Source organism: Phaenicophaeus curvirostris, chromosome 3, assembly GCF_032191515.1.
Source record: "Phaenicophaeus curvirostris isolate KB17595 chromosome 3, BPBGC_Pcur_1.0, whole genome shotgun sequence".
Classification (NCBI taxonomy): domain Eukaryota; kingdom Metazoa; phylum Chordata; class Aves; order Cuculiformes; family Cuculidae; genus Phaenicophaeus; species Phaenicophaeus curvirostris.
In genome coordinates, this window is record NC_091394.1 from 36,227,954 (window position 1) to 36,250,792 (window position 22,839).

Here is a 22,839-nt window from a genome sequence, read left to right on the forward strand (position 1 = left end):
AGGCAGCTATGTGAAAAACTTGCACACCGCGTGCGACAGAACACGGTGCTGTTGTTCACTGTGTGTGTGTGTGTGTGCGCTCTTTCCTGGCCACGTTATCCAGCTCTCATGCCTACATTGGGCAAACAAGCTCCTATCCAAAGTGAACTAAATGGATTACACTACAATGCAGACACAGCAATGGCTTTCAAAGCAGACACAAACAAGCTTTTTATGAACTGGGTAAACTCGGGCATTTCAGGAATACCGCCAGCAGCATCTCAGAATCTAGCACAGATAATCTACCAAGGTTTTTAGGTGTAACCTGAACTGAGCTCCATGCTTCCCCAACCTGACCTAGTTTAAAACAGAAGCATTTCAAAAGCATTTCAAATCTGCCCTATCCCAAGTACAAGCTAAACACTCTTTCAAGCACAATAAGCATACTCGACACTTGGCGTATTAAGCAACAATTTGAGTCAAATAACTGCTAAGCGATGCATTTTTACATACAATTCCCTGGTCTATGCAAGATGCAGAAACAGAATTTTATACTTCTATAACAGAAGGATTAGTTCTCCAGCAAATGTCAGTCTATGGCTAATTACTCCGTTTGTACTTACATCAGGAATCACATTTCTGTATCAAATTTATTTAGAAATCTAAAACAAACAAGAATCAGGGGAAAACAACTTTGAGCCAAACATTCAACAGAGGCACTGTTTATTACTGGCCTGTAATTCTGAATCATATTGACTCGTTCCCATACCTGCCCAAAGTTGCATTTTAGAATAGGACAGATCCACCTTTCCAGAGCATTTTCCATTAAGAACAAAGGAGGAGGTAAAGCCATAGAGAGCTGGCTGACAGGTAAAAAGAAGGTATTTTAAGGTACTTCAGAAAAGCATGTCACCCCTGGTTACTGCAATATCCTTTACCTCAAACTTGTGATGCCTCTTACAGAACATCTACTTGAAAATTTACAGAATTAATAGAGCATATGTACATTTCCAGCAAAGGCATGCTTGTTCACCAAAGAGTTCCAGCAGACTAAAATTCAGTAAAATTCACCTTAAACGCATCTCAAAGTAGTAACTAGTCATGTCAAGTATAACCTGGCATACAAAAACATTTTTAAATTACAAGTATATTTACCTTGATTCAAGAGTTAGATTTACACCCCCAAAGGACAGAGAGCACACTAGGCAACCACAATAGTGTAGCTGGGTGGCCAAGAAACACTCTGGACATGATCACACAGCCACTAAGTTATCTTCATTCCACCTGTATTTATTGAAAAATAGTCACATATTTATCACTACTCTATCAGCCACTTTAACAGGATCTCACACAGGAGAAGTAATGAGGAACATCACACTAGGATGGAAGAAGAGTGGTATAATGTCTTTTCAAATGTCTTTCCCCACTCCCAAGTTGTCATAAGCAAAAAAAGTTCTCAGACTGAGTGTGCTGGAGTCCCACAGTGTGTGCGCCACAGATCAACAGCTTTGCTGACAATAGCATCGGTGTTATCTTGAGGAATCTACAAAAGATCAGGGCAAGATGTTTGTCAGAATACGTCATTTGGACTGTTTTGTTTAAAATAAAGATTTTTAATTTACAGACAGATTTTATCTCTTTATAAAAAAGAAAACAAAACTAGAATCCCATCTCCCTGCCCTGCCATCCCACCACCACTTTGTCTTTATTTACATGTGCCATATTACCTCCATGCTTTAGACAAAGTCTTGTATTTACAAAATGAAAGGTAACCACCCAGGCATCTCACACTTCACACATCCCTAATCTGACATCTAGTAGAACTCATACTGGCCATCCATGACCACAAATGTACCTAATTTAACTAACCGAGGTTACATCGGGATCCTACAGCCCTGCTGTGACGTTCCTTACTATTCACGGAAGGGAAGTTCAGGGTCAGGTTCGCGATCCCATCCTTACATCAACAGAAAACACACCATGAATCTACAGATTCACACTCAGGCAAGGAGCTAAAAAGATGCCAGAAACCAACCCTGTAACATGCTTCTAGAAAAATTAACCTAACCTTGCCTGTACTTACTTTCACAGAAAGCCCCTCAGTATCAGGGGAATATTGACAAATGTGTGCAAACATAGATAACATTCCCCAAAGCCAAAAAATCATTTCATTCTATGAAAGCCATATCTCCTGATAGAAAAACCTATTTTTCTCATCCCTGCGCATTCTCTCTTCACTTTGATAATACCACAGTATTCTCAGCCAGTAAGGCAGAAGTATCTTATAGCACGTTTGCAATTAGCATACTTTAATGCTGAAATACACTTTTATAAACCATGAAAGGTAACGAAAAGCACAACAGAGTACTTACATTTTCCAAAAACTGTGTGATCTTTTCTGCAGTATTCAGTGTTATTATCTTCATTTTAAAGGTTAATAATATCTCCACAGCAACAAAAACGAGAATCTTGCAGGACCCACTAATAACTTTGTCCCAAACTCTACAAGAAACAAAAAAAGGAATGACTAAACACTATTGTAGTGCTTATCTGCTATTTTATCTACTAGAACAGTCTTCGTACAAACACCTTTTTTCAGATTATATTTCTGAATAACAGCAATGTATTGAATTATTCAGGTCAGGTTAAATAAAAGGCATTTCATCAACTCCAAAATCTGTACAGAGAGATGGCAAGCAGTAATGTAGTGACACGGAGTGTTCTTGTTCAGAAATTGAACTGTTTACAAAATCAAATACAAAAACCAAATCTTGTTTTAATACCCTGCACTGTGACAACTGCTCTACAGTGTCTGGTAAAGGTGAGAATTTTTTCCTAGTGCAAAAAAGAAAACAAGCTCTACTTACATGCCTAATAAAGACATTCTTCAAACAGTTAAGTAGCTGAAAAATTCAGAAGGATGTAATACCTAACTACTACATCTCAAGCTAACTATTCCAGGTCACCTGCTGTGTGAGACACAAATACGATGTTAAGCAGGATATAATCCGTGGTGTTTAAATTAGACACAAAGAACAACTATTAAGTCTTTCCATCCATCCTACTGTGCACACTTTCTCAGAATTACCTAAGCACTCCTATCACTTGTACAAAACTGTACGTGGACCTCAAAGTTTTCGTAAAATCTGAAGGGCAGACCCCCAAAGTCTGCAAGTACTTTAGCAACAGAACTTTTATCACTATTAAAAGAGACCCACACTCCTGAAACAGCCTGCAGCAATTTGAAATCATCCTTCAGCCAGCAGCTCTATCTCAGGCCCAACTCAACAGACTCGGGATGAACAACAATCCAAAACCAGTGTGAAACCATCTGTCAGATGGCAGCTTTTATGGGTTTATATTATTTTTAGTTCTTGAATTTTGAGAGCTGTGTCAGAAAGACTTTCTGAGGATTACTGTTCCAGCTTTTTCTGGGGAATTGTTAGAAGTGTTTCTCCTTCCAAATTAAAACAGAGGACAAAGATAATATACTATCCTCCATAATCCCTGAATACAGTAACACTAATTGGAAAACATCTTCTGCAGCTCACCTATAAACCTGGATCTATGGGTATGCCTCTTCCAAGGATAACTCAATTTTTATATGACCTTCTCTCTCAGAAGAACTTGCCCTTCTGCCAGGAATGCCAGGAGAATACAACACAGGCATAGCATGAACTTTGACGGATGAATTGAAGGGTAGGTATCACACCTTTAAACAATGAATTAAGAAGTGCGAGTCCAACAAAGAGCCATGAAGATGATGAAGGGATTGGAGCATCTCTCCTACAAGGAAAGGCTGAGAGAGCTGAGACCATTCAGCCTGGAAAAGAAAAGGCTCAGGGGGAATCTCATCTATGTATATAAATACCAGAAAGGAGGGTACAAAGAGGACGGAGACAGACCCTTTCTAGTGGTGCCCAGTGACAGGACTAGAGGCAAAGGGCACAAACTGAAACACGGGAGAATCCTTCTGATCAGGAAACACTTTTACACTGCGAGGGTGACCGAGCACTGGCAGAGGTTGCCTGGAGAGGAGGCAGTCTCCTTCCTTGAAGACATTCAAAAGCTGTCTGAACAGTTCTGGTCAACTGGCTTCAGGGGACCCTACTTGAGCAGGGGGACTGGCGGGACCAGGTGACCTCCAGAGGTCCCTGCTAACCTCAACCCTTCTGTGCTTCTTTGTCAAAAGCTTTCATAACTACTAATATGGAACAGTTACTGCTGTTACATGGTGCTTACATTTTGCGCTGTGAAGGAAGAGATTGTGACTTTTCCCTCATTTTTTGATACTCCTAGAGATGGGTAAAAGGTATAGAAACATCAGGCAACTGTGTCTATAGTCCTACTCAGGAATGCTGAAAAAGAAAGTATACACTGAATTCAGTAAGGTTTTTGTGACTATCGTCCTCTGTGTAATGTAACAGTACCCAGCTAACCACAGGAGCACTCTTGTAGGTATTTCATGAACGGTGAAATAGTAGTAACAACCACAAAGAAAAATAAAAAGAAACAGGTAGCTATGAAGGTAAAGAGTATACCAAGGACTATGCAAATGAAGCCATTTACGTTTCACTAAGCTTTTCCTGTAGACATGACATGACTTTCTCTGTGTGTGCCCATGTGCGAAGGCACCGCATCCTTAAGACGGTTTCTGAGGTTCCTCAAGCAGTAGTATAGAAAAGCATCACAGCATTGCTGCTCTCTCTTCTTCTGAAGTATAATCATTACTGTCACAGCTTTTCCCCCTAAGCTGCAGCGGAAGCACACTCAACCTTACTCCCTGGTTCTTGTCCTCCAGTCACCAAGGCCAAAGGTGTTTAAAGAGAACCAATGCTTGCTCCTTTGCCTGTAGTTTGGGGTGTTCTTCCAAGGTCAACTGGGTGTGGAGGGGCATGCTGCACAAGTCTCATCCTGATGTCATGCTGTGATCTTGTGCCCATCTGTCTCCAGAGCTGGGAAACAGCTCAGTTATTAACACAAAGGCAAAGAGACTTGAGGTTCTCTACAGCAGGAGACCACATGCACCATCTTACGCTCACTCACTCCATAGTAAAATGTAAGGCATTTTTCATAATTCTTCTATGTCACTGTGTCTGTTAAGAAATTACTTATATTTTAGCCACTAGATGCAATGTATGCAGGACACAGAGATCACAAACGTAAAACTACAGAAGCCATATATTAATATATGAGGTAGTGGCAGTTTGAGAGGCACTCATAAGATTTCAGGAGAACTGCCCAATAGTTTGCCACAACCAAGTGACCAGAGGCTAATAATCTAACACCACTCCATCAGCTATTATAGCCCTGCTAATGACACTGTGCTTTAACAGCAGGGCTCTCCAGCTGAGGGTCTACCCAACACCATCTGAGAGCTCTCCAAGCATGGGGCTTACTAAACAGATGACCAGACATGCTGTTGCAGAATTTGAGCAAGTAGGGCAACGGCGAGCACAAAAACAAAGGTGGGATCCAGTTCTCTCCCTGTTTTACAGGCGAGTAAGCCTTTCTGTTCCTCTTGAGCCTGTGCTACAGGTTGGTTCATGTTCGAGGATGCGCCCAGTCTACATTCCAGGCAGGATACATTCCAGCCCTGAGGATACAGTGCCTTTGGAATGGCCAGTCTGCTGCTCTCTTCTACCAGTGTGGCACCTTTAAGAAGTTTGTTAGGAAGCTTGTCACATGTCAGGTGTGTTAGGGCAAAGACACTACATAAGCTCAAAGGAAAAATTTCTGCATGAAACATGTCTATATATATTTTCCAAGCTCACTAAAATTAAATGGATGCATGAATTTTACCTGTGGTACAAACAGAGGTGGGCTATAAAACAGTAGTTACACTGAATAACAGTGCTGGCCAGGACTGAGGCTAGTATTACACAAATCAATCTCAATGTTATTGGATAAAATTTCTGCATTGCATATACAAATCTTGTATACCTTAGAGGAAAAAAAGGAAAACCATGTAATTTAGATTTAGCTGCCTAGCAGAGAAGGCTACAATTTACAGGAAGCAAGCAGCCTCTCTAAGAAATACAGTGTTAAATCTTAAGTTAAATTAAATTATGAAAGACTGAGCTCAGATCATCTCTCACTTGACAAAAAAGTAAGTAAAACTCACAGGAGAATTGAAGACCCGTTTTCAGTTCTCAGCAGTTCCAACACTGCCATTTAGGTACATTTCAGATAAGCATTCAAGCTTCTAGATTCTAAACCAAACTGAATCTCCAAGCATTAATTAAGTTCATCTGTCACATGCTGCCCATGAAGTATGTTATTTCCTTGGCAAATGAGGCCGTTATGATTAAAACTGAATAATTCAGAAACCTAAACTGGCAAGAAAAAGTGCACTTTTATCACGTTCCCACAAGAACTGTTGGGAAAAGGGATTGCTGTGCTGTTAGAAGTACCAACACTGAAAATTGGTTTTACTCCAGAGTGATATAAAAAGCCAATATTTTGACTTTTTCCATGATTTTTTTTTAAAAAAGGTATTTAAAAAATTACAGGTCAACCCAATACTACATTTCCATAAAGTAAAACAGCATACAAGAATGCTAAACAGCACACTAATTAGACATAGTATTTCATATAAATTAACTGATCTAAAATGGTAGAACTTTGAAATTAAAGATTCTGACAAGATGAAATATGACATAAAAATTCATCTAGATTTTTTCTTTTACACTATCAAGATGACACAGCTCCATAAAACATTCAATTTTCAACAGAATTTTTAAAAAACAACTGGAATCTTCCAACAGCAAAACTGCTCTGATGCAAATTCCTCTTTCAGCTCTAGTTCTCAGCCATAAGAGCTAGTAGTAAAATTAAACAACATAAGCTTTAAATAAAAATATCTCCTAGAAGACATGCAAAGAGGTTCCTAATCCATTAGCCTGCAAAGGCTACTTCAGATCACAGAAGCCGGCAGAAAAAAAGGCCTGAAGAGTCTGGCAAGTATCAGGTGGAGCAGTCATTTCTACTGACAGTATTTTAACTTTTGAGGCATTAAGCTTCATAGAGAGAAAGCACAATGAAACAAGGTCAATGACTATCTGCTTAAAATAACCTACAAATGCAAATGTGAAACAGAGATGCCAGCATACCATATATGCTCAATTGTTTTTGAGGATGTAACATACATTTTATACATGCTTAGATAATTTCTGTAAAAATTATTAAAGTAGTAAAAGCTTTTAACCACCACATCATGCACAAACTCTACACAGATATGACTACTCCAGAGCCTTATAGGTGCTTGATGAAAAGAACCTGCCATGTAACAATTAATAACATATCACCTGAAGGTCTACTACGAAATCCTTTGGGTTTGGTTCAAAAAAATTATTCCTCTGAGACATATTCTTGCTAACTGTAAAACATACAGAACTTCAAACACCATGGTACAGCAAGACTAGAGAGCATGACTTTTAGTCTTACAGCTTGTTCCCTAAACCTCTCTTGTTTTCATAAAGGTAAACAGAACATTCTTAAAAACAGCTTCACATTCCATGCATGAAACGTGAAGTCCCAGATAAACAAGGAAGATTGCTTTTGCTATTTAGATTATGATCAACTTTACCACAGTAAAACATCTTCTACAAAGCACTCTCTTTCCACATTCGGTTCCTATACTGGCTACTGAAGGCATGGAGGTGCTGGAGCAAACTTTCCCCTGAATCTTGTTACTTCTCAAAGTTTTCAGGCAGCTGAAAATGAAACCATTGTTTTCTTTGTGCCACTTCCTGCTCAGCTGTTAGCAACTCTTGTTAATGCAGAAAGGATAAGCTTCTCTACATCTCATTTGAATTTTCTGCTTTCCAGGAGCTCTCAGGCAGCAAAACCAGAGAAATCATGCAAGCTTCATATCAAAAGCCCTTCAGTGAAGTGTCATGCACAAGAATTTTCCCCATTTAAAAGCTAGACAACCTATTTCTAAATGTAGAATCCTGATATAATGCACTATATTTCATTAACTTTGTAATACTCAACCTGCCCTAGTATATTTTAAAATAAACATTCTGTCATGGTTTAATCCCAGCCAGCAACTAAGCACCACACAGCTGCTCACTCAATCCCTGGCCCCTGTACCATGGGATGGGGTAAGATTCAGAGGGGTAAAAGTGAGAAAGAATCTCACAGGTTTAGATAGAAACAGTTTAATAATTAAAAAGGAATAATAATAATGTAAGGAAGTGTAATAAGTAAGGAAAAAATAATGGAGAGGAAAATAAAACCCAAGAAAGACAAGTGATGCAAATGAAAACAACTGCCCAATCACCAACTGATACCCAGCGACCTCCCTGCCAACCTCCACCTACTATTAAGAAATTTAACTCTATCCCAGCTAAAACCAGTATGTATTCACAAAATCTTTATCATCTAATGAAAACACAGTATTATAATCACTCTCTAAGCAAGGATAAAAACCTGAAAACTGACTACAATTCAGCTATCTATCACTTAGAGGGAATGTGAAGTTTCAAATCCTAGGAGGCATTAAGTGCCTAACAGAATCAGCCACTATATTTAACACCGTTCTTTTTTAATTTGAATGCAAGAAATGATCACAGAGATTATCTTGCATCAGTACCAAGTGGAATCAAATCCAATTCTATCATTTCCAAGTTAACAATAAAGTTAACTCCACAATCTTACAGATAAAGTAAGGAAAGCTCCTTGCCTGCTAGTGATGACAAACATTACTATGTAATTAGAAACAAAAAGAACAAAAAGAGAACTTGCCTCTGTAAACTGGACTCAGGTAAACAGCCTGCAAAACACTTTTTAAACCAAAGATTATATGGCAGTTTGCTCATTGCAGCACATGCTTTCAGATGCATCAGGAGTCTGTTATCTTCAATGTTCAAATACTGCTCCAGAATTTTTGGCTGAGAAAGTAATTGGAAAACTTTAGGTAACACACTGTCAGACAAGAAATGTCTTAAAAATTCAATCAGCATACAATAACATGTTAAAATAATGAACTTGCACTGTTTTAACCAAGAATGTCATGTTCCAAAATATAATAAAAGTGGTGTTGGTTTTTTGCAATTAGCTAATTAAGTACCTAACTAAAGAAACAACCTCAGGTTCCTTAAATTGCTGATCACTAGCAGAGCTTCCAAAATAAGCAGTATTCCCTAATGCGAGAAGGTGTTTCAGAGCTTAAGGCAATACAAAGATTAAACGTGCACTAATTACTGCTACTTTCACAAGAAAAATTGAGTTCCATTCACCTCAAACCTAATCTCCTTAGCACACATCAAAAATAAAAATCTATACACAATGCACACAACCTACACACCCAGAAAATCAATTTTGAGAGCAAATCCCTGTGCAACATAATAAGCTGGATGTTGATTTCTTGTTTAAAAAAACAGTCTTTAGGAGCACAAACATGTGGATAATCGTCCACATAAAAATGCAGAGAATTCTAATTTTGTTTGAATTCTAATGTATCACAACACACATGTTCATAAATTCAGGAGCACTGTTATGCTTTTTGTCATAATTAGGTAAACAGCTAATGACTTCAGCGGTCAAAAGGAGAAAACACTTCCTTAGTCCATTTTCTAACATCCCGAGACTTGGTTCAATGTTCATCTTAAAACAAAACCTTAGGGAGGGAGATGCTCGGCACGCTCTATGTGGTGAGAGCACATTTTCTTTAAAAATGCTCCTCTGTTCCTTGAAAGGAATTATAGAAACTGGCATAGTTGAATGTGCCTTCCAGCAATAGGAAGTTTTAGAAGTATTTCTTATTTCCAAAATAATAATAAACAAAGAACATGCATAATTTTATGCCATAAATTTTCATTTAGTGATTGCTAGTGCACAGATACTCTGATACATTTACCTCAGTGGATATTGTTAACTAAGTTTCTTATCAATTAAGACTATTTGAAGAATTACAACAGCTTTTGTAATTTTCACAAGTATGCATTTTCTTTACAATTATATTTTAATTTTATAAACCAGTAAGATAGAAATCCAGAATTAATATTATATGAGATAATTTAAACGATCACTGCCAAAAGAACTCTATTCCACTTTTTATTACAGCTTAATTTGCAACATACTGTTTTTCTGAAGACATACCACCCTGCTCGATTTATGAAGCAAAACAATTGTGCTTTGTCTATCCTGCAATGAGCAGCATATGGATGCCAGAGATGCAGCCTAAAAAGTAGCAGACATACATCAAGATGTTCTTAACTTTGCCACATTTTTAACTGCTTAAAATAAATAAAACTCTTGAGTGACCAATTTTTGAGAAATGGGATTCAACTAGATACAATGTAAGCTTTAGCTAAACTAAAAAGAAAATAAGATGTAATTGAAAACTACCACGTATGAAACAAAAAATCTGTAATGTTAGGCCAGACAAAGCGTCCTACAGGACAGCACAATCACAATACAAAAATCACTCCTGTTTCCTGAGAACAGCTGGTGGAAAAGAATCCAAGGATGTCACCTCTGATGTTGCAGTTGTCTCCATATATTAATGCTTTCTATGACTGGCTCTCCTCATCAAGAAAAAAGGAAGTGTTTTTTTCCTTACCAGCTGTTGCAACGAATCTTTGTGCTTGCTGTTCAGCTGATTCACAAAGCAACTGACAAGCCAATAGCATTCTATAGGATCCTCCACCATTTCCTCCATTGCTTTAGCAATAGCAAGAAACACTTCATCTTCAGGTTCCTGGAAAGGAAAATCAAAAAACTCAACTAGGCAGAAGTACTGGACTGTCTGAATTATTCTTATATTTCTTTTCTCTGCTATGTGGGAAAACAAACTGGAATCAATGTACACAAAGAGCACGTTCTTATGTTGAGGATTCCATCAGGCAGCAGCTGCACTATGGTGAGGGATATCTACTAAAGCAGAACAAATACGACTTGTCTTGCTTTTAAAACCAAAACATACAACACGAGTTCGGAAGAACTCCGATTCCAAGTTCTCAGATGTTCTCATATGAGAAAATATCACATCCTAATAAGGTAGCAACAATCCTACTTCTATGCCCCACATTTTTATACTGCACAGTGGCAGCATATTTCATCCTATTCCTTGCTAAGGGTCTGGACAGGCCCATTGAACACCTTTGTCATGTCTGTTTGTTACTGAAAAAGATAACACAGTCATAGAATCATAGAATAGTTTGGTTGGAAGGGACCTTAAAGATACCTAGCTCCACCTCCCCTGCAATGGGCTGCCCAAAGCCCCATCCAACCTGGCCTTGAGCATATTTCATCCTATTCCTTGCTAAGGGTCTGGACAGGCCCATTGAACACCTTTGTCATGTCTGTTTGTTACTGAAAAAGATAACACAGTCATAGAATCATAGAATAGTTTGGTTGGAAGGGACCTTAAAGATACCTAGCTCCACCTCCCCTGCAATGGGCTGCCCAAAGCCCCATCCAACCTGGCCTTGAACACCTCCAGGGATGGGGCAGCCACAACTTCCCTGGGCAACCTATGCCAGTGGGTCACCACTCTCACAGTGAAGAGATTCCTCCTTATGTCTAGCTAAATCTGCCCCTGTCCAATTTATACCCATTCCCCCTAGTCCTATCACTACAAGCCTTTATAAACAGTCCCTCCTCAGCTTTCTTGTAGCCCCTTCAGGTACTGGGAGGTTGCTATAAGGTCTCCTTAGAATCTTCTCTTCTCCAGGTTGAACAAGCCCAACTCTCTCAGCCTGTCCTCATATGGAAGGTCCTCCAGCCCTCTGATCATCTTTGCAGCCCTCCTCTGGACCCGTTCCAACAACTCCATATCTTTCTTATGTTGAGGATTCCAGAACTGGACAGTACTCCAGATGAGGACACAGTACTCCAGATGAGGGTACAGAAATCTTCCTAGAGACAAATAAATACCTTTTCCAGGTGACAAGTATCTTATTCCCCACAACACATGATCAGAAGCATCAGCATGCCTACACTACAGTTAATGGTTGACAGCAGGTCATAGAGTAGGTGGAGACGAACTGACTCTAAAGCAGCTAGACCTCATGCCAACAGCTAGCTCAGGAAGTGTTTAAACTGGGAAGATGCAACATGGAAAGGCGCTACATTTGCCCAATGTCTTACAGTGTTCCTTACACCCAATACTGGCTACTTTAGGAGGCAGGGTAACAAGCCAGATAAGTTCCCACAGTCTGATCTACTGTAACCACCAGGAGCAATAAGCTGTAGTATCACAGGCTTTTGCAACTCACGCAAAACACGTGGATAGTCTAAATACTACTGGGATATGACTCTGCTACATCGACTGCTGCAATAGACTCACATGCCCTTCAGATGCACAAAACATACTCAGCAGACTTCTGTGATTTGTGACTCAATTATTTCAAAATATTTATACTAATCCAACATCATCTTTATACCCCTCTGTCTCCACAATAAAACATCTGTACTACTGTCAAGCAGTAACCTCTTACAAGTTTAAGGGGACTAATACTGTACTGAGAACAGGCTCTCAAAAAGAGACCAAATGCTTTCTGCAGCAAAACAAACCTAAGTTGCAGGACTAATAACTGTGGATCTGCTAAACACCAACTCTGTGAAAGGCCATCGCAATATTGAGAGCAGCTTGTGCTCTGGGATGCACCGACAAAATACTTGCTCAGAAAGCAATACTGCTCTAGAAGGGATGAATTTTCAGTGCACTCGGTCATGTGCCAAGATTAAGGAAATTTCTCTATAGGAAACTTGCAGGGTAGGAGAGCCACACTCCTAAGCACAAAATACTCTCCCCTCCTCAGACAAAAGAATGTTGTATATAATCATCCAGTCAAAAATACTACTGAATTTTCCATGTTAGCTTTGTTTAATATTTTTTCATTTTTTAACTTTTTTTTTTAAGTTCTTCTGTTATTTTTCATCTGTAATAACAAAATTCGACATGAATAAGCTGGGATAAAGTGGACATAGATAAGTAACATTAAATATGGGATAAAATCCACTTCAGAAAGTCCCATGGCTCCTTTCATCGCCTCCTTTCATAGAGGCTTATACTTATGATCCATATCTTGCTTTTATTATCATACAGTCTATAATTCATTATTATAGATTTTATAATTTCATAATTTATTATTATAGACTTGTCATCAAAATATAGACTCATTTACCTCTACGCAAGCACACTGTAAACTACAGAGTACATGCATTACCTGACAGAAGCCTGGATCAGTTCAGACTAACTGATGAAGGAGGGCGTCAGTAAACAAATAATTTAAATATACCATATAATTTGCAATAAATCACTGCTTTTACTAGCTCTGAATTATCCTTGTTCCAGGACCTTAAGAATCTATGAGCTCCAACAAGATCACGTCATTTTCATTTCAGTGATATAAAGAAACTGAAGTGTAGTAGAGTATAAAAGGCTTGAATCCTCATATGGAAAACAGACAAAAGAGATTTTAAGGCATAAAATCTTATATAAGGACTTACAGGAAGATAAAGAGAAAAGCACTTTGACTAAAATTCATTATTCTATACTAGCACTTCCCTGCTTTCTATTCACTTTACTTTTTCTACCTACATGCATTTGTGGAGCTCTTGCAGTTCAGTTTCTCACAGGTTTATAGCTTGAAGTTAAAAAAATACTGTATTTAAGAGACTGTTAAAATCACAACTGACCAATGGGAAAGCAGAGTTTCGAGGCAATTTTCCTGACTCCAGTTGATGGATGCGGAGGAAAACTTCTACCTGTGGGGTAGAGTCATTAATAAAACGAATTACATGAAGAGCATGGTGTATATCCCAGTACTGCTCCTTCCGGTACTTCATCACCAAAGCATGAGATTCATGATGAGGAGGAATAATTCCTAAAAAAAAATAAAATAGAATAATTTTTTTAAAAAATCCAAAATAAGTAACTGTAAAGAGAAAAACCAGATTACTCAAACTCTCTTTCCAAGAGATCTGCCTAAATTCAATTTCTACTACAGAAATGTAGGATCTGGCACTGCAGTTTGTTCATAAACTGAGTCAAATAGAGGGAGAAAATTCTACAAAACTGGAAGTCCATGGACCATTAAAGCACTTCAGCACTACATTTATAAAAACAGAATTCATACGTTAACTAAGCATAGGCAAAATCTACCCTTAGGCTATTGTTTCTCAAGCTCTTCTACAAGGTTTTCAGCAAATGAATGCTTACTCTTTTGTATACTACATCAGTGTGCCAATAAAATATGTCATTGTTGTGATAGATGAAAAAGAATTTAATTGGTTTATTCTCCAACAACCTACCTTCATTTTTACATTATGAATCTAATTGTTAGTTGTTTATACCTACCTGTTGTTTTTAATACAGCACTACTTGTGCAGCTTCCATTTATTGTGAAAACAAAGTGGATGCAGATTTTTATATAGATTAGTTGTTCACATTCTCAAATTCTATACTTCGTCTGAGATGATCAGAGTATATACACATGCAATCAACTAATGCAAAGACACTGTACATTCCAGTATTATTTACTGTTAGATTTCTGCCAGAAAATTCTTTACTCACTGTATCCTAAAGTCATCCTCTCAAAAACAACATTCAGAAACAAAATTAATTACATAGCTTGAATCGGTTACAGATTAAAACTCAAGAATATCACCCAAACCATTTGCAAAGTAAAGGTTTTTATTTCCTTAGCACAACACAAGTATTTGTTCTAGTTTCCTAGGAGGAAAACTTAAAAAAGGGAGAGAAAGCATCTAAGTAGAGGCAGAGAAAAACAGTTCACAATCTCCAGAAGAGATGTTCAAAAATTCACTCCATCCTTCACCTCGCTCAAGACTTAATCTTGCTACGCACTGATGTTCACAACAAAACTCTCATAGGTTTCAACAGAAATAACATCTTACCCAAACCCAAACAAAATAATGCCACTTCCCTATCACTAGTGGAGCAGAATTCTTCCCACCGTATAAACCCAGGAGAACAAAGTATTCTCACTAATCAACTCTGGAACAGGCTAACTGCTGCTTTTATACCTCGTTTAAAGAAAAACGAATTCCTGCCAAGTGTCAAACCACAAAAAGGTTGAGTTCTAGTAATAAGCACAACAGAGAGAAAATTATCTTTTATTTTCCAACTACAAACCTGTCTGCATTTCAAGAGCTGGGATAGAGCAAGACACTTTTCACATTATGCACGGAGTCAACACCATGACATGCTGCCAACTGTTTTCCCCAAAGACAGAAGAAAATTTAAGGTGGACAGAAAAGAAGCTTAAACAACACAGGTATGTCTAGAAATCATCATGAACAGGAAGTCATACTTGAACAAGAAGCTAACAGAGACATTGCTGACATACCGTGCAACCTGGAACAGCACTGAGTCTTGGTATATGTTTGAGATAATTCTGCTGACAGGACAGAATCCCTTTTGTTAAACTATTATTTACAGGAGATGTTACACCTCCCACCAGAAATGGACTGAGCTGTTGTTCCAATCACGTAGGGAGATATACTTCGCATTACTCTCCTGAGTACTACTTTTCTAATGAGCATTAACACAGAGATGCAGCAAAGGAAAAGTCCTTCTACCTCTGTTCACCCAAGGAGGATACAGAATGATCCTCCTTGGATCAAGTACAGTATGTGTACTTGAAACAAATCACTCTGGGTTTAAAATACAAAATCCTTAAAAAAAATCAATATCATTTTCTGTACAGTTAACTCGGAAGGTGCTTTGTGTTATCACACGATTCACAAATCATCCTATCTAAAATTGCCAAAGGTAGACCACTGGCTCTGCAGTGAGCTACAAATTTGCCAAGAGACTGTATTTTGCTATCATAATTTTGGCTGAAGGATCTCATACTGAGTCACTTGTCCAAGCTTTCTACACTATATTTCCTACTACTAATATTTTAAAGAATGCTGACTACTTCACTAGGGCCCAGGGCACAAGAATCCTTTTCATCCTAAAATTAGTACTCTAATGGCAGAGGCTTTTATCCAGTAGGATTATTAGTTCAATGATCAATGCCAAGAACCTCAAGTTTTATAATTAGATCTTGCACCTCCTGTACACTGTTCATTTACTACCACTCCCAAAATAATGGTTTATAAATCCAAATCATCAGGATTATGAAGCCACAATTTTTGAAATTTAGAAAATTGGAGGGGAAAAAAAAAAAAGAAAAAAAAATTAAGAGATTGTTCAAAACTCAGCCAAAACTTTCCAACACATTATTTCAAACTCCAGACACTGTAGTGGCACATGGACACCAAGAAGGGAAACAAAAGACATTTACTTAGAAATTGTTCAAGATCATGGCACAGTCTCGGATAAACAAACATGCTAAAACAAAGAAAAACTGTTTTGTAAAATACTCGTTCTGTGGTAGGAGTCACCAATCTTCCTGCCTCTAAATCACATGCCACAGTCTCCATATAAGAGATATATATGGGATCTGTATCACATATTCCGGAGAGCCAAAGGACAAAGAAGAAGCAGGATAGTTCACAGACAGTAAAACACAGCAGCTCCCAAGCCAATCTGCAGACTGATGCTGCTGGTCTTTCTGTGACAAAATATTTCAGATATCAGCACCCTTCCTGCCAGCTCAGCCCTGGCAATAGAAGAATGAGCATGGGAGCCACACACAGGCTTTTCAAAAGTGGCACAATGCTCCACCACCAACAGTATGGTAAATCACATTTCTTTTCCAGAGACTCAGACAATGTACCTTCATACCCAGTTTGGTGGTGCTTCTCTACAGGCAGCAACTCTAAGTGAAACTCTCCAAATACTTTGTAAGGGTCAGAACTCCCAAACCTTCCACAAACCCTCCTGCCTCCAAGTGACACAACCTCGCATCTAGGAAATCCAACACACTTGACCAGCTACTGCAAAATCATTAGTATTTTGAATTAGTCATCTGACTAGTGCAGTTCAAGGAGAAGGGAATCAATTTATGATTTTTTTTATAGTTTCCAGGGATATCATTATTTATCTCTGGCCTCGTAACTTCTTTAAAGGCAAATACAATTTAAAGCCAGAAGCAAAACTAGAAGAAATCAGGATTTTATAGAATGCAAAGGCTTCTCTTTAGAATAAACATCTATTCTATACCTTGTCCAGTTTTTTTAAGTTTAATCACAGCTTTACTTCAACTTATTCTGTTATTTCAGGAATGGAAATTAATATCAAATATCAGTGGCTTATAATCCACCTTTCAAATCCATTTTAGAAATTTACTTGGATAGTGTTACAAAGTTAAACATAGAAATACTCTCTTCTAGATAGACCTCAGCAAAAGTACTCAAAAACCAGGCACGGAACATTGGTTTGTAATTGCCATTGTGCATTCTAGGTGGAAACAAAAATAGGCTAAACATGTATTGCAAGGTAACACAGAATAATCCATGTCTCTACAACTACCTGAAAGGAGGTTGTGGAGAGGAGGGTGCTGGCCTCTTCTCCCAAGTGACAGGGGACAGGACAAGAGGGAATGGCCTCAAGCTCCGCCAGGGGAGGTTTAGGCTGGACGTTAGGAAAAAATTCTTTACAGAAAGGGTCATTGGGCACTGGAACAGGCTGCCCAGGGAGGTGGTTGAGTCACCTTCCCTGGAGGTGTTTAAGGCACGGGTGGACGAGGTGCTGAGGGACATGGTTTAGTGTTTGATAGGAACAGTTGGACTCGATGATCCGGTGGGTCTCTTCCAGCCTGGTGGTGATTCTGTGATTCTGTGATTAACCCTCTAAAGCAAAAAAAAAAACAAAACAAACCCGCAAAAAATACTCCTTCTGACATACTTATTTCTACAGAGGATCACAGACATTCTATTTCATACCTAAAAGCACTTTCCACACCAGTATACGATACATGGATGGGAGAGGAAACCTTTGACTAAATGTGCAAAGCTTCTCAATATCTGTAGAGAAACAAAGAGAAACAAAAAAAATTACGGTAAATTTAAACATAATTATAAATAGGTTTGTGTCTCTGATCTCGGTATGACAAACCCTTAGCTGCAGATTGAAATTCCCACTTTCATCACGTATTATCAACAAATGTTTTCATAGCTTCGACTGGGAAAAGGATGCGCTCTAGAAATCACAACAGTTCTCAAAAATATATGCCTTGTGTTGATTTACAATAAAACTACCCTACCAGGAAAAAAAGTATCATTTTTACAGACATTTTATAAACCACACTGCTATGTCAAAAAAAAAAAAATTAAGGGATTTGTTAAAGGGACAATACTTTCTGTTCTGTTAGAGATGTGGCTCTCCTCAGGGACCAATGGCAATAACAAAATCAAAATTGCTTTGAGGTTAGATGGAATTAACAGCATGAGATGATACAATTTGAAATCAAAATTGCTTTTATTAAAAAGCTTTTAGTTTCTTGGGCACAGAGATGACAAAAGTTAAAAAAGGAGCAAGCTAGCAGGCAAATCTGTAATAGTTTTAAAAATCAGATTTTTGGATATTTCAAACTCAAAGGACTGGTAGTAATAACTGAGAGATTAGTGGCAAAAGAAGCAAAACCTAAATGACTACTAAGCACAGCAGCTAAACATTTTCCATTATTCCCTTCACAGTCCCAAATCACCAAAGTAATAGAGGAAACAATGAAATCAACTTGCCCAGCCGGTCATCTTTTAACAGAATTTCCAATGACTTCTTTTCTTCAACACCACGAAACCCCACTTTTTCATAATACACTGAGCGAAAGTTCCTCTGAGAGTCATCAGCCATGATTGATTCCTTTTGGAGAAACAGTAATTCCCTTTAAGACTTACAAGAACACATTCCTCTTGTGTTAACATGAAGTACTTTTGCACACTGATAAAAGTTGACTGCCTATTTTTCTACAGTATTAATAAATCCTATAGAATATTAAAATCTTCCAAGATTTTTTTATCATATGCTAACACAGACAATCATAAAAATAACTGAATCGAAACAAAGCCTAAAGATATCCAATTTCCAAACAAGAACCAGCAATTTAAGAAAAACTTTATCCTTGTAGTAAATCATACTACTTTTCAAAAAGTTGAAAACAAAGAAACAAAGAAAAAGAAACAAACACTGGAGAGACACTTATTCATTTATGTGATAAAGTGTATTTCAAAACCAATATAAAAAACCAAAGACTTAAGAGTCTGACAAAGCTTTGGCTACAGAAACCCTAATCAGGTACAGCTGTTACCCAGGTAAGTAAAATTATCAGGTGTCATACTCACCAGAGAAGGTAACCAGAAGCAAGGACAAGCCAACGCTGGCCTCAATAGCACAGGAGTGACAGGAGAGAATAAGGCTAGGCACACAGGTTTGTTCTTAAGCTGCAGATTTGAATGAAATGTTCACATTGTTATCAGGTGCTGCAACAGCCACAGCATTGAGCTTGATATTCCAGTACTAAAGAGAAGTAAATGCTGATCCCTACACTGGAAACAATGGTAAAATGCAGTGAGTACTCTGTGTTTCAAAATAAATGTAATTGACAGTTCAGTTCAACCTTCTAAATATCTAAATATCAACTTTCTCTCCTCTGCAGGCTTGCAAATATGAGAAAGGTCTATTTTGTAACTCAAAGGACTAAAAACAGTCTTAACTTTTAGGCCCAGTAACAGCAGCAAAATCCTGAGAAAATTAATTTGATTGAGGAGTAGTGGGTGAATGATGCAGTGAAAAGCTTTTTCAGTTACATTCTTATTTTCTTTGCTGACCAAAGTACACACCAGGAGCAATGCATTTTCAGACATAAACAAAGATAACAATTTTGTAAAGAATGCACATATTTGGTTTTGTATATCTGCTAGGTCCATTTGTGTTTCAAATTAAGTCCGCTTTTATTGCTTTGTAGGATCAGGGCCAAGGCCAGACAGAAAAACATAAAACAGCAAAGGACAGGATTAATGCTTTCTGAGATAGTCAAATACTATCATTGTGCATTTAAGTGTCCAGTGACCAGACTATTTACATTGCAGCTCTGTCTATAAGCAGATTCATGATGCTACAGACCCTCAACTGTATTTAAAATGTTTTTAAATCTGAATTTAAAATGTGTGATTTAGACAACATTTAGCCCATATCACTTGTGGACAGTACAGTCATAGAACAGAAACAATAAATCTCACTTGAAGAAAAAACAGGACATTCTGTAAGATAGGAATTCCATTTCAATAATTTTAAATTATCACTATACCAGCAGTACATTTTATTTATTCAGTGGAAAAAAGGAGGAACACCGTCCACCCAAGTACAGGATCTATATTGTTGTGGTTTGAATGAGAGAATCACCAGGTTGGAAAAGACCTCTTGGATCATCGAGTCCACCCATTCCTATCTGCCACTAAACCATGTCCTTAAGTACCTCATCTACCTGTCCTTTAAACACCTCCAGGGAAGGTGACAACCACCTCCCTGGACAGCCTGTTCCACTGACTGATGACCCTTTCAGTGAAAGAGCTTTTCCTAATGTCGAACCTGAACCTGCCCTGGAACAGCTTGAGGCCATTCCCTCTTGTCCTGTCCCCTTTCACTTGGGAGAAGAGGCCAGCACCCTCCTCTCTACAACGTCCTTTCAGGTAGTTGTAGAGAGCAATGAGGTCTCTCCTCAGCCTCCTCTTCTCCAGGCTAAACAACCCCAGCTCTCTCAGCTGTTCCTCATAAGGCCTGTTCTCCAGCCCCTTCACCAGCTTTGTTGCTCTTCTCTGGACTCGCTCCAGAGCCTCAACATCCTTCTTGTGGTGAGGGGCCCAGAACTGAACACAGGATTTGAGGAGCGGTCTCACCAGTGCCAAGTACAGAGGGAAAATAACCTCCCTGGACCTGCTGGTCACGCCGTTTCTGATACAAGCCAAGATGCCATTGGCCTTCTTGGCCACCTGGGCACACTGCTGGCTCATGTTCAGTCCCTGTCAACCAACACCCCCAGGTCCCTCTCCTCTAGGCAGCTTTCTAGACAGACTTCTAGTCTGTAGCACTGCATAGGGTGGTTGTGCCCCAAGTGCAGGACCCGGCATTTGGCCTTGTTAAACCTCATGCCATTGGACTCAGCCCAGCGGTCCAGCCTGTTCAGATCCCTTTGAAGAGCCTCCCTACCCTCCAGCAGATCCACACTTCCAGCTTAATGTCGTCTGCAAACCCACCAAGAGTGCACTCAATGCCTTCATCCAGGTCATTGATAACGATATTGAATAGGACTGAACCCAGCACTGAGCCCTGGGGGACACCACTTGTGACTGGTCTCCAGCAGCTGAGCTAAACTGTGACATATTTTAATGCAGGGAAACAACCGATGCTCCAACCTTTCCAGGTATCGTCAATAAACTGGAAAAAGGAAGGATGGGAAACAAACCGCTAGAATCATAGTCATAGAATCACTAGGTGATTAGACCTCTTTCACTAAGTGAAAAGACCTCTTAGATCATCGAGTCCAACCATTCCTATCTGCCATTAAACCACGTCCCTGAGCAATGTCCCTCACTAAACCTGTCCTGCACTAAACCATGTCCCTCTAGCCAGCTCACTGGGAGTGTTCCACATGAAAGAGAACAATTAATGCATCCTGTCTTCAAAGATGAACACGTTTTTCAGCCTTAGTAACGCTTTTCATTATAAATTCCACTCTGGGTGACTTTTAACAGCAGCCAAGCAACGTAAGTAACTGAGTAAAGAGCCAGGAGGGGATGACCTGGAGGGGATACACTGGAAGGGGAAGCACTGACAGGGAATGCACTGAAGGGGATGCACTGGAAAGTGATGGAAGGGGATGCGCTGACAGGGGAGCGTGTGCTGGAGGGGATGCACTGGAGGGGATGTGCTAGAAGGGGATGCACTGGAAGGGGAAGCAATGGAGGAATGCGATGGAGGGGATGTGATGGAAGGAATACACTGGAGGGGGTGCGCTGGAAGGGGATGCACTGGAGGGATGCACTGGAGGGGATGCACTGGAGGGATGCGCTGGAGGGATGCGCTGGAAGGGGATGCGCTGGAAGGGGATGTGCTGGAAGTGATGTACTGGAGAGGATGCGCGGGAAAGGGGATGTGCTGGAGGGGATGCGCTGGAGGGATGCGCTGGAAAGGGGATGTGCTGGAGGGATGCGCTGGAAGGCATGCGCTGGAGGGATGCACTGAAAGGGGATGCACTGGAAGGGGATGCAATGGAAAGGGGATGCACAGGGTCCCCTCCCGGGGGGGGTCGGCGGGATGGGATGGAGGGGCTTGCGGAGAGGCAGGAGCCAAGGCAGAGGGCTGGGGAAAGAGGGGGGATGAGAGCGCAGCAGGTAACAACCACCCACCCCCCGTGCCCCCCGCCGCCCCCGAAACCTACAGCAGGCCGAGCGGCCCCCGAGCGGCGATCAGGGCGCAGGCGCCGGCACCGCCCGGGAGGCGGGGGGAGGGCGGGGCTGCGCTGCTCCCGCCCCAGCAGGGATGGTGGGAGGTGTCTCTCCTGCTTCTCCGTCCTCCAGGGCTGCTGCGCACCTCCCCGGTTCTCCCCGTCACGCCCTCGGCCCGGCCGGCTTTGTTTGGAGCTGGCAGCTCTGGCGGACCTTGCGTTTGAGACGGGGAAAGGCTGCAGGCAGGGCTGGGCACAGGAGGAGACACATCTGATCACGCTGAATACAAGAAGCTGTTACAGAACGAACAACGTCTGGAAAAACGCTGAAAAAAACACGCTAACCGAAAAAATACAGTTACTTTGATGAAACTTTACCATACCTTAAATCAAAAATATTCCACTTTTTGTAATAGCAACTATTTCTTGTATCAGCTATGGCCCCCCTCGCCCTTCACATTTCGTCAGGCAGCTTTGGGTGCAGTGGGGACTGCTGGAAGGAAACAGCAGCACTGCTCGTGTCAGAGCTTCTCATTGATCAGCGTGA

General features: G+C 39.9%; 1 protein-coding gene across 1 annotated transcript; it reads right to left on the minus strand.

Annotated features, from left to right (window-relative positions):
* Positions 1-1,362: 1,362 nt before the first annotated feature.
* Positions 1,363-22,305, minus strand: TBC1D7 (TBC1 domain family member 7). The gene is made up of 9 exons (XM_069853625.1): positions 22,287-22,305; positions 19,192-19,290; positions 18,592-18,712; positions 17,794-17,874; positions 13,633-13,820; positions 10,550-10,687; positions 8,731-8,876; positions 2,352-2,481; positions 1,363-1,522 (listed from the first exon to the last, which is right to left on the minus strand). Exons 3-9 carry the CDS (start codon positions 18,701-18,703, stop codon positions 1,436-1,438), a joined length of 882 nt encoding a protein of 293 aa, XP_069709726.1. The 5' UTR covers positions 18,704-18,712; positions 19,192-19,290; positions 22,287-22,305; the 3' UTR covers positions 1,363-1,435.
* Between the last annotated feature and the right edge of the window lie 534 nt (positions 22,306-22,839).

Excerpts from the sequence above, each read along its gene's own strand:
- TBC1D7 (XM_069853625.1), bottom strand. The coding sequence starts at position 18,703 with ATGGCTGATGACTCTCAGAGGAACTTTCGCTCAGTGTATTATGAAAAA. Across the intron at positions 2,482-8,730 it reads CCTGAGTCCAGTTTACAGAG|AGTTTGGGACAAAGTTATTA; the intron begins GCAAGTTCTCTT and ends TGTTTCTTGTAG. Across the intron at positions 1,523-2,351 it reads TCACACAGTTTTTGGAAAAT|ATTCCTCAAGATAACACCGA; the intron begins GTAAGTACTCTG and ends GATCTTTTGTAG.